Here is a 12,501-nt window from a genome sequence, read left to right as displayed (position 1 = left end):
AGATGACGAGGCATTTGGCTACCTTAAGAGAGTCATAGTCATAGAATTGTGTTGTTTATTAAAAATTGAATTTTTAACTATCAGTTATTTCCTTAATTAATTTTAAGAAATATTTTCTTACTTTAGCTAGATAAATATCACAAAATTTTCTAGTGCTTTGTCCTCAATATGTTGACTGATATCAATACATCAACCCTATTGGCACGGGTACCCTTTACTGCACATGACACAAGGTTTTAGTGTCTTACATTCAAAATTTAATTAACCTACTTTTTGTTTATGTTATACCAATTGGAATAGCATAAAATCTTAATTACTAATCCATATTTTAATAGTATAAAAGTTTTAAGTTATTAATTCCAAAAGAACTATATAACAAAATCCTGAATTTCTACTAGTGTAACACACATGACAAATTGTTTCTTAGCATGTCATCATCCCCATTTTATTCATCAACCCTCAAAAATGTACGAAATTAAACAAAAAATGCTCTCTATAAAATCATTATTGCTCAAACAGACCATAATTTTTATGGCCTTCAATTTTGTTTAGTTACAGAGCTATCAAAGAGAAAATCAGACCCCTCCTGCCACACCCAGCTGTCACATCCTTTCTTTCACAATTGGTTGATAATTCTCTCTTACGTTTCATTATATATATTATTTATAACCAATAGAAAGTCAAGGTTTTCATCTATCAAATAGCATTTTGTATAACATTGTGTTTTGAACAGATAACCGTCAATGTCATTCATAGTAACAATTTTGTTCCCATGGGAAAGTTAACAGTTAATGACTAGCTTGGATGAATTTCTAATGGCTCTTGTCTCATAGTTAGAAAGCCAGGAAAATTTTTAGAAGTGAATTTGTCTACTTTTTGCATGTTATTAGTCTATATTCTTTGGTGTATTATTTAAGTAAATAAAAATTGTTAAGTGCTTTACTATAATCGCTGAAAAAAAATCAGGCTTAACTCTACTTGACAATCGAGGGCAAGAAAAAAGAAGATTGGGTAAGTAGTTTATTTCTTGTTTTTCATATTTATTCTTTATTTATTATTATAAAATAAACTATAATTAAAAGTATGGATCTTTTTAAGTTATTTAAGACTGGAACAGGTAAAATAAGTAATAATAATAATAATATAATTAAAATTGTTCATGAAGCACATATGCGAGCAGCTTGTCAGTTACGTAATTTGATAGCGTAACGTGAGTTGCACATTCCCCCATGTGAGTTACAACTTATAATGGCGCGGATAGCAGTTAGACACGGTTCAAGGGGCAATAAAACAATAAAATCTAATTATAAATAGATGTATAATGTTACAAACTTAGAGCTACTTAGGATAAATGAATGTAGTTTCATGTTACAATTTTAAGTCATACTAGAAAGAAAAGGTGAAATTAAGTTTATTTACATTTTTTGGGGTGGTTACGAGGTCAGTCGAATTTACCGATCCCGTTTCGAGATTAGGGTAGAGAAAGTAACATATAAACTGTAAGGATTTAGTGGAAAAAAAAAACGTTTGAAATGCATTTAGGAGGTTTTAGGGATTACACAAAGGAAATTTGAGATTTTTGAGATGACGAAAAGTATTTTTTAATTTTAACATGAAAATTACTTTGCACACAGACTATTCAAAACAAATACTCAATATATTCATGGACAAAACTTTATTTTATTTTATTAAACATACTTCACTAAGAAATATGACTTTTTGTATGTGAAAGAATTGTAATATTAACTGAAGGCTGCCAAATTTCGTGAAGATATACCCAATATATAGAGAGTTATAAGTGTTAAATTTATGTCAACTTTAAACGAGTACAGAAGGTCATGTGACTCGGTCAAATTGACCGACCCTGTGTTGGAAGAGTTAATTGACAATTGGCAAACAACCTAACATCTGACAATTTTGGCTTCAACGTGAAATTTGCTTGCTGATTTCTACAAGCCTGTTTCCTTGGCTTTGGTTTCACTAGATAGTAGATAGGGACAGTGGGAATCTCATTAATCCATTCATTCGCGTCACTAATTAGATGATGAGGCATTTAGCTACCTTAACAGAGTCATAGTTACAGTGGTCCTTGCACTGTCAATCTTGCACCTCTGAATTTTTGCAAGTGGTTGATGGTTTGTCTGGATGATGAACTCCTTTCCGGATAGATAGTTCTAGGAACTACTGAATGGTGATGTAGTAAATGGAGTTTTCAAGAGCATGCTAAACAAGATGTACCAAGAGAGACCAGTAATTGCAGGCAGTATTATTTTCTTACCAAGAAGTCCCACACACTATGTCACTTTTGATATTTGTGTAAAATCACGAAAGATTAGCTTTCACTGTCGGTATAGATGTATACACTTCCCCATTATCTACAACTATTGCCCACCTTCGTGATTATTATCTTTCTTACTCGAAAAACCTAAAATATCTAATTTCCTCATTCAGAAACAATCTAACCAATCAACAATCATGTTTGTCAAGCCACAACTAACTTTAAAGTAACTTCTTGGAACTATGCATATTCTTAAATAACGGGACTGTCAAATGATGAAATGAAATGTTCCATAGCTGTCCAATAAGTTAGCTAGTTTGTAAATATCTGTGTATTCATGTTTACCACTTTCCACTTATTGTGACATCTCCAACAGTGACATGCACAATTCAAACAAGTGACAAATCCCCCCTATTGGAAAGTAATGGGACCTTCCAAATTTCCAATCGCTCTTCTGTCATGCACTCTTCAGTTGCCTCCCTAAACAATGAGCTAATTCACAGAGCAGTACTAATGGGAAGCCACTTGGTATATCATCCCCAAACCTTAGAGCTCCAACAAGTACATAGTGTATATAAGCTCTGTTCACTATCGACCCTTTGCTAATGTACGGTCTGAAAACATATGGGTGTCTTCTCAATGTATAGAGCATTGTTCTTTAACCTTCCTTTCAGTCAGTGTATCATTTATGTGTATCATTATTTATTTTGATCAGGAAAGAGCACTGTTTTAAAGGTGAACAATAGAATAAAATACACTGGCAGTGATGCATAGATTTTCTTTTATTATTCATTTTGATTAGGAAAGGACACTACTTTAAAGGGAAACAAAAAGTTAGTTATACACTGCTTTAGAGAAATTAAAGATCATATATGAAATAAAAATCATTTAAGTGGTCTGAAAAAAAAAGGAAATGGTTTGACATTTTTTTCATGAAATATGAGTTTACAACAAAATAAATTGAGATATGTTGATATCTTTAATTTCCTTTCAATTTACATAACATCTACTATTTAATTCAGTGATTTTTCTTATAACTTCTATTACAGAGTACATTTTACAATGAGATATAGGATTGGCCCCTAAAAATGCATGTTTTGAACCTGGTTAGCTCTCTAAAAAAATGTTCATTTTTGTTCAGAGCAACAATTTAGTCAACAGACTTCAACATTACTAGTAAAATTCTGGCTTTGCTCTTCAAGCCAATTACAAATGATTGTCAAATATACGTAGATTGGAATGTGTTCTTCTATTGGTTATAAACACATACTTAAAAAAAGTAAGCACAAGTAGACAAGAGGTTTCAAGGGAAAGTGGTATAAGGAACAGGTTGCCAAGGGTTTGAACAGAAGTTGAGTAAGGGAATGGAGAATGACTCTGAGGTCCCAATATGGAAGGGGCATAGGTTGATGAAGGAGGCAAAAGAAGCAAAACAAAGAGGAGAGAACAGGAGAGAAAAACTTGACAGGAATGGGAAAAATAGAATGTATTAGATAAGACACAGAAGAACCACTATGAAACAGCCAAGTAAAAAATTCAGCTACATGAGGAACACCAGGACAGGAAGAGAGGTAACTGTGGCACAGAGACCAACAGTGAAAAATGTATTTGTTAAAAAAAAAAATTTTGTTCAGAGCAACGACTTAGTCAACAGATTTCAACATCACCAGTAAATGATACACCAGTAAGGTCAAAGAATGGATGAAACTGGAAAAAGGGGAGGCTACACATGTGGGGAGACCAGACAGCCTCACAAAGGACCAGACAAATGCCATGTGTAAAGCCGGAGTGTGGTGACAGCAGGATGACACACAGATGACTGAGGTTGTTGAAGCAGGAAGAGGGAAAGAGACGATGACTGAAGTAGGGTAAGGACTGGAAACCAAGGTTGAGCAGGCCAGAAAGGTGCAATGAGAAGGACTGGGCACAGATTGAATTGGATAATAGATAAAGGAAGAAGATGAACAAAATGACAGGTATAAAGGTAGAGGTTGGACTAATCCTGACTGAAAGCATCTATCACCAAAGTCAAAGAATGTGGAACCTGAGACTAAAAAGAGAGTAGCTTAGAATTGAGGTAGGTGGAAAATTGTTCAGATGTTGAGTACCTTCACTGAGGATCTAGGGACCAGTCCGTGGGAAAAATCTTGTCGGGACAAGACAATAAAACTGGAAAAAGATTCAGAGTACCCAGGACATAACACACTTGTATATGTGTGTGTGTGTGTGTGTGTGAGATGTGAATGGACCTACAAAAGAAGTTCCAACATTCGATAACAAAGCAAACATGAATGTTGTTGATTGATGCAAGAGACAATGGACAAATTGGTCAGAATGTCATGACCAATTTCCCTCATACCAAGGTATTAGATGATCCAAAGCTCGTCAAAGGGCAAGAAGCTCCAGAAGATTGATGTGCAAAGCTGACTCAACCAAATACCAATGACTGATGATTATCTGGGAATCCATAATTGCTCTCCAACCCAACAGTGAAGCATCTGTAAAAAGATTAACATGGTACAGGAAAAAGGAAGAGGAATGCCTGTTGTGGTGGTGTCCCTGTTGAGCCACCATGCTAAATTGATGTGTAGTGAGGGAGGGAGAAGGATAACAGAGTCCAAGGGATCCCAAGCAAGATTCCACTGATTGTACAACACCCACTGAAGGGCACACATGTGAGCACGACCCAAGGAAGTGAAGGCTTCCATGAAAGTCCAAGTCCCCAAAAGAAAAAGAACCTCATGTGCAGTAAGAGAAGGAGAGGACTGTGCTTTGAGAACTAATAGTTCCATTGATCTCAACTGAATAGAAGGCTGGGTCTGATTGATATAGGAGTTGAAAAACACTCCCAAGTGAATGACATACTGTGTTGAAATGAAAAAAGACTTCTCCAGCTTGACAAGCCACCTCTTGAAGAAGTAACTGTTTGTGCTTGCGAGATGTTTGAGATGAGGGTAACAGCAGCCAGTCATCCATTTAATGATGGAAGCGCAGTCCTTGAGAATGAATGAGTCAAGCAAAGCTCTGACCACCTGACAAAATACGTAGGGTATGAAAGCCAAACCAAATGGTATAGCATGGAACTGATAAACTCAAACTTTGTGGAAGAATCAAAGGTAATGTCTGGATGTTGAGAAAAAATGATGTGAAAGTAAGCATCTGAGATGTCCACCATCGTCATCTAAAGACCAAGAGTAAACACCCAATGACAAGTGAGGAAGGACTCTGTGGTGAAACAAGCAAGATCAATGAAACAGTTGAGACTGGAAAGATCTATGACAGGATGCCAGTCCTCAGTCTTCTAGGGAACTATGAACAACCTTGAATAGAACCTCAGTGAAAGATGACTGACAGGTTTCAATATCATTCTTGTAGAGAAGAGTCCAAGCCATTTTGGAGAGATGCTGGCACAAAACTGGATCCCAAGGAGAAGGGAAAGTAATGAGAAGATAAGGAAGGTGAAGTGATAAAATTCGCAGAACATTTGAAGCACCCAAGGATACAAAGTGAAATTGTTCCATAGATGCACGAACTTGGCCAAACGTGCTTTGACCTTGTCACAACCTATGATATAGTCACTGGTACCATTGATGGCAGTAGTGAGTAATTTGATGGTTAGTCACCAAGACCCGGTAGAGAACAGGCAATGGGGTGGAAGAGGGAGGATGTGAAACAGGAATGGGAGCAGGTGGAATCTGTATAAGTTTGGTTTAGTTTGAAATTTGAGCAAATCTACACAAGGGCTATCTCATTAGCCATCTCTATTTTAACAGTGAAATACTAGAGGGAAGGCAGCTAGTCATCACCATCCACTGTGAACTCTTGTAGAATAGTGTAAGATGCGAGACCAAGGATGAAAGGGAGGAGTGTTGATGAGCACATACATAATTGCACTGTATGTTTATGATAACAGATAGAGTTAGTAATATACTAGAGAAAATGGAAAATATATATTTTACCTTAAAGAAACTTTTGATATTCATTTATGAGGTTCTAGAGATCATACAAATGAAATGTGAAAATAGTAAGATAAAAAATAGTATTTTTATACTTCATATAAAAATGACCTTGCAGGTGAATTATTCAAAGTGCAAGTGCAAATAACTACTTCAAATACTTTTTTTTTATTAGAAATAGTAGAAAAAAATCAAAATTAGATGTTTTATTTTTCTGAAATTAAATACTTTTAGGAATGTTCTTGTCAAATTTAAACAATTTTATCCACTAGTTTTATTTTTGGAATGATATATGAAGAGAATGAAGTTACCTACTAAAAAAGATTGTAGCAGGTAGTCAGAGTAAATATTTTAATCTAGACGTTTGTTTACAAGAGAGATCTTGTCATGATGATGCAAAATTTCATTAAAGTTAATACCTTTGTAAAATCTGAAAGCTTCTTGTATTACACAGAAAACTAGATTGTATATAAAAAAAAGGCAGTGATTTAATGAGTTATTCAGCTTAGTGTCATATAGTGAGCTAGAAAGTAACTTAGTCAGCATGTTTCTTATAAATCTATAAGTGAAATCATTCTGAAGCTATCTTGTTAGTTAGATGTACAGAACTTTCAGAGCTTTTGTTAGAGAGTATGTTTGTGAAGTTAGGCCTCTCAGTGGACATAGTCTGCAGCAAATATTGTTGCAGCAGACTAGACATTATTTTTAACAAATAATTTAAAAGATCCTACCCAATAATAGAACACAAGACTACACTAGAAATAAATTAGGTTAACTTTAGTTATATACACTGCAAAAATGTTATTATCAGTTAAGCTTAAATATGACTATCCCAAATACATCCAATTATATTCAATTTTGGTTCCTTAGTTTTCTGTCTATTTGTAATAAAATTAGTAATTCTTTCAAGTCTGAAATAATTTCGTGTAGAACAACAATATAACAAATAATTTAATTAACCAATGTCTACAATGTACATTATTCATTTCAAAAAAAAAGAAAAAAAGAACACTATATATATTTTGTGACATAGTTTTACGATGAAAACATAATTGCTGCACAAAATAAACATTTCCTTTATATGAATATTATAATAATTTTTTAATTACCGAAGCTGTTTTTTCAGTTCAGAATTTAATTGGAAGCATTGAAAAATATGTTCTTACCTTCTAACGAGACTCTTCTGTGAGAATAACTAGAATATGAGTAACAACTCAAAGCATCTTGTATACTCTCCATATAATGGTCATCATCTTCATCATATTCTGTTATTAAATCTTGACCCTACAAAAATATTCACATGTACATCTAAACAGTGTTCATGTTCCACCTTCAAATTTAGTACAGCTACAACAAAATAACTCTCTCTCCAGGTGCATAATTCTGATAAATTTATTAATCATCAACTCTAATGCATTCATTTTAATATGTTTTCACTTACCTTATCTTCTAATTACTAACTAATGGCATATACTTTGTTCACAAGTGTTGTAATATTACAACTATATATACTACGAAGTTAAATAGCCTTATAGAATAATTTTTATGAAACAATATATTCATTTGCCTTCTATCACATTTAACATGTGTAATATAGCTAACTCAAACCACAGTTCAAGGTTACAATGCTGAATCATTTAAATAACCAATACATCAGTAAAATTAAATCTTCACTTTAATCCAACAATTTCAAAAATTCTAATTTATGATCACCACCACCACCACCACCATCTCAAACCTAGTGTATCAGTAAAGCTTCATCACTACTTCCAAACCTATAATTTCAAAACTAAGACAGCATCTCAAACATTAATATATTCCTTACCTGTAAGTATATTCAGACATATAAACACCTCTTCACAGATCTGATAGCTATTACCTTGAACCACTGATAAAGATTACTGTTCACATGTACTTAACCAGTTTATGATACAACCTGCATTAGACTATAGCTTTCCACCACTAGGAATAACAGTGAACAACATTAAGACATTTTGAATGGTTGTCCTTTGGATAACCACCAACCAGACTTTGGTTGTCCTGCATAAAGAAAGGTTGTCCATCCATAAGTAAAAGTTTTTCATCCTAAACCTGTTCCAAATTTTCACAGTGTTCACTCAGACAATCACATAGCAACAGTAGCAGATGAGAACATAAACAGAGTGCTTATATTTGTAATGCCTTTAATAATTTCATTGTTATATCATTGACACAATGTTGTATATTCACTCATACCTCATCATAAAACTTCATCCTACATTACTTGGAAAAAGTTCTATTTTGTTTTTTAGAATTTAAATAATTACCATAAATAAACCAACTCAGGTAAAATAGTGGGATACAGTAATGGAATCACTAACAGAAACCCTTAAAAATATTATAGTGAAAATGATGCAAAAACTTGCTGAAGTTGTGTATCAGTGTTCAGAGAATTTACTTCCCTATTATTGTAAGTAATACACTAAAAGGGGTATATTATGCCAACTGTACACAGTGAATAAGGCTTTGTTTACATCTGAAAAATCCTGCAAGTAAATGTTCTTTTTCTTGTTCATATTTTCATGAATGTTGCATCCACTCCTATCATAAAACTCTTATAATACAGTGATTAACACAAGGCTTATGTTAGTCACTATTGTAACACAGATTTGCCACAGTAGCAATTATTTCACACCAAAACAAACTCAACTTTCTGTAGACAGAAAAAGTCCATGTATTTGTTTTACCTCAATATTAGAAACATTTCTTCTCAAAAACTCCAAAGTATTTCAACTAAAAGACACTGATAATTCTTCTACCCCTCCAATGGAACTGTTAACTTTCACCCAAGAAAACTTATCATAAATGGAACAATTGTCAATTGTGATCAGTTTAACTATCACACATATCACATTGGATTTTAATTAGGGATATTACTAATGTGGAGATTTCTTCCATGGTGTGCACACGACTGGGGAACTTCCACACACTATTACAAGTACCTTGGAAGGCAGGCTGTAAATTGAGCCTTGTAGTACAGCATGCACAACTAGAAGTAGTGTCTTTGGAAGTTTCTATGCCAGTAAGGACTCGTAATATGAAGTGTGTGCCTCAGAGCTGTTCAATACAAACATGACAATAACATGGAAATTATTACATAGTTAATAATATTCTTGCACTACTTACATTCCATTTCATCTCCCTAGTTTAACATTGAAATGCTCATACAAGGCAGTATGTACAGCTTTGAAATGTGCAATAATTTGGTTGTCAAAGGTCAACCTCAGTCACTAAATTTTGCAGTATTTGTTTGTCCGACAGAATTTCTGGTTGTGTGAGATGACCATTAAATTTCTTCAATGAAGTTGATGCATCCTTTATGCACAACTAACCCCAAAAGCACCTCATGTATTAACAAAGACATATTCTAGACAAAGCAAAAGAAACACTTGAAGTAAGACGGATGTGTGGGAGGTTCTGTAAAGAGATGAGTATCTTCCAGAAATACATTTTCAGGTGAAGAAAATATTAACTTCAAAATATGCTATTCACATTTCTACAGAACAGCTAGAAGTCCACATTGATAAGATGGTGGGAGTACAAGTGTAGATAATGAAATTAAAAGATGAGCTCCTTTTTAATAATAAGTGGAACATCACTTGCTGGGAAACATTCATATCATGCAAGGAATACTCTTCACACAACAGAAGTGGCAGAACAAAAGGTACAGTCAAAAGAACATCCTGCACGGTGATAAAGTGTTGCATGGATGAGCAGAATGCAAGAACTGCTCAACTGGCCTGTATATTTTGGAGGATCATCAGAGTATGTACTAGTAATGTAGCTTGGGCACTAAGTCAAGGTATACAATATTTGAGATATACTTACCAGAACAAGAAGGTGCAGGGACAAATCATCCAAAACCTGCAACCAAAAGAAAATGTAAGACTCAGTGTTGGTCTAGTTCTTAGTGTAGGGGGTATCCTGTACTACATTTCCAGGTAAACACCCAAGCCCTACTTTTGATCAATTGAGGCATCTCTCCAGTTTCATACAAGTAGTATTAAAGTCATTACATTCCCTTAAATGGAACACTACATACTGACCTCTCCAGTGAATTAGGATTGGGGAAGCAAGGGTTCCCTTTACTCAACTACAAGATAATGGGAGGGAGGAATATGCATGGGGAAGAATGATGGAGAGATACTTAGATTGAACAGGAATCATCCCATATATATATATAAAGCACACACTAATAAATGGTGCAATGAGTTATCATGAATATGTACAACAGGTGCTAAACAGGAGTAGGAGTAGGGTCACACCTGGTACTGTTGTTGTTTTTTTGTTTGTTTGTTTGAGAGGTAAATATACTGTCAAAGGTGGCACTGAGCAGAGACAAATGGGCTTAATACTGTCTGTTATCCCTTACCTGATGACGATTAAGGGAGTGAGAAATTTTCCCTGTATGGCAACACAGTCAAGTTCCATCATCTCTAAATATAAATATATGGAAACAATAATATGGTTGTGAAAGCTTCAATAAAATAATACTGAAAAACTCTTTTCTGTGCCTCTCTGAAGATTGGAGAATGGCAACTGGAAGAATATGACAAACAGAGGCAGATGAAACTACAATGTGTTGTACATAATGCAACACAAGATGTCAAAGGCCATTCACACACCTGCCTGTAAGATCTCATACTGGGGTCATTGATGGTTAGAGGCAAAAGAAGTAATCAGGTTGTAAACTTGATAAGAAGTGACACAAAAAAACAAATAGTATCACAACCCAAAAAAGAATCAACTACCCAGGTGAATCATTTAACACAATCATTCAAAGTGGAAGGAGATAAGTTATGAGAGGAAGAGGCACACACAAAAATAGAATGAGCTGTTTTGACAGGACAAAGGAGGCAATTGAAGTTAGAACAATCAAACAGAGAAGAAATGGATTGGGGAATATCGAAAAAACAACTGATCGTCCTTCTTGGCAGCCCAAGTCTTGAGTAGAAAGGAGCAGTTTGGGAATAAAATCAACTGTAACTAAGGAAAAAGTGAAGATGTCCAAGAAAAAACTTCAGTACAATGTCTCTGACAAGTGTAAAGAAAACATATCATTAGTTAAAGATGGTACAGGAAATTAATGTTTAAAAATTAAAATAGGGGAAACATGGAAGCCTTGAGAACTAAACAGGGATTTCAGTCCAGAAAGCAAACAAATGAGGAAGCTATTTGATAAGAAAGACCCTGCAGAAGTCCGTACAAGGCAGAGAAAGAAAAAGAGAGTGGTTAAAGAAGAGAAAGAAAGTCATTGACAAAAAATATAGAAAGAGAATGGATCAATCCTGACTCAGACCATCCACAGCCAGAGCTGCAGAGGCTTGGTATGATGATTAAGAAAGTGGAAACTTGGCAGTGAGAGGAGTCACAATGGCATCAATGAGAATATTCCAAAAGTGGGAACAAGTACACTAAAATACCAGAGGATGTAGAGACCAGTCCATGGGATGGATCTAATATAGATAAGACAACTGATCTTCTACAAAGGTGAAAGTTCCCAAACTATGACAGGCCAATAACCAAATACGGGGTCAAAAGAGAAAGTCAATAGTCAGAAAAAAAAAAAAGGTACTGAGAGCAAGTGCCTCCTTGACAGATGAAAGAAACAATAGAATTGCCTGAATGAATTATAATAAGATTACCAGACAGGTGAGACAGAAGATGATGGTAAGTAAAGGAAGCAAGTGTCCACAACCACACATCATTCAGACAGAGCAGGATCTATGAACATATGCAAGTTTAGATGAGGTGTGGGAAGAGGGATGTTCAGGACTATGTGGAACCAATCTGAGCAGACATAATAGCAAGAAGTGAAGGAGAGATACAAAAGAAGTGGATATATGATAGTTTGATAACCTTCTCTCCCTGGGTACCCTTTACTGCCCATGACACAAGGTTTTAGTGTCTTACATTCAAAATTTAATTAGACTAATTTTTTTATGTTATACCAATTAGAATAGCATAAAATCTTAGCTAATAATCCATATCTTAATATTATACAAGTTTTAAGTTCTTAATTCTACAAGGAAATATATAAAAAAATCCTGAATTTTCACTAGTGTGACACATTTTGTCTTAGCATGTCATCATCCCTATTTTATGGCATATTGTATAACATTGTGTTTTTGAACAGATAACTGTCAATGTCACTCTGAGTAACAACATCGTTCCCGTTGGAAAGTTAATGACTATCTTGGATGAATTTCTAACGGCTCATGTCACATA

At 34.6% G+C, this 12,501-nt stretch overlaps 1 protein-coding gene across 6 annotated transcripts in view; it reads right to left on the bottom strand.

Annotated features, from left to right (window-relative positions):
• Nucleotides 1–12,501, bottom strand: part of LOC106458794 — an 82,906-nt gene that overhangs the window by 42,781 nt on the left and 27,624 nt on the right. For all 6 annotated transcript variants that reach the window (XR_002610442.1, XM_022385138.1, XM_022385134.1 and 3 more), the window contains one exon: nt 7,401–7,518. Coding sequence is in view for 5 of the 6 variants with exons in the window: in XM_022385138.1 (XP_022240846.1) it covers nt 7,401–7,518 (118 nt within the window). In the remaining variant the exon portion in view is untranslated. The remainder of the gene's footprint in view (nt 1–7,400; nt 7,519–12,501) is intronic.

The sequence above is a fragment of the Limulus polyphemus genome, unplaced genomic scaffold (genome assembly GCF_000517525.1).
Source record: "Limulus polyphemus unplaced genomic scaffold, Limulus_polyphemus-2.1.2 Scaffold517, whole genome shotgun sequence".
NCBI classification, from domain to species: Eukaryota; Metazoa; Arthropoda; class Merostomata; order Xiphosura; family Limulidae; genus Limulus; species Limulus polyphemus.
The sequence above is the reverse complement of the archived record's forward strand: the minus strand, read 5'-3'. Positions and strand labels throughout refer to the sequence as shown.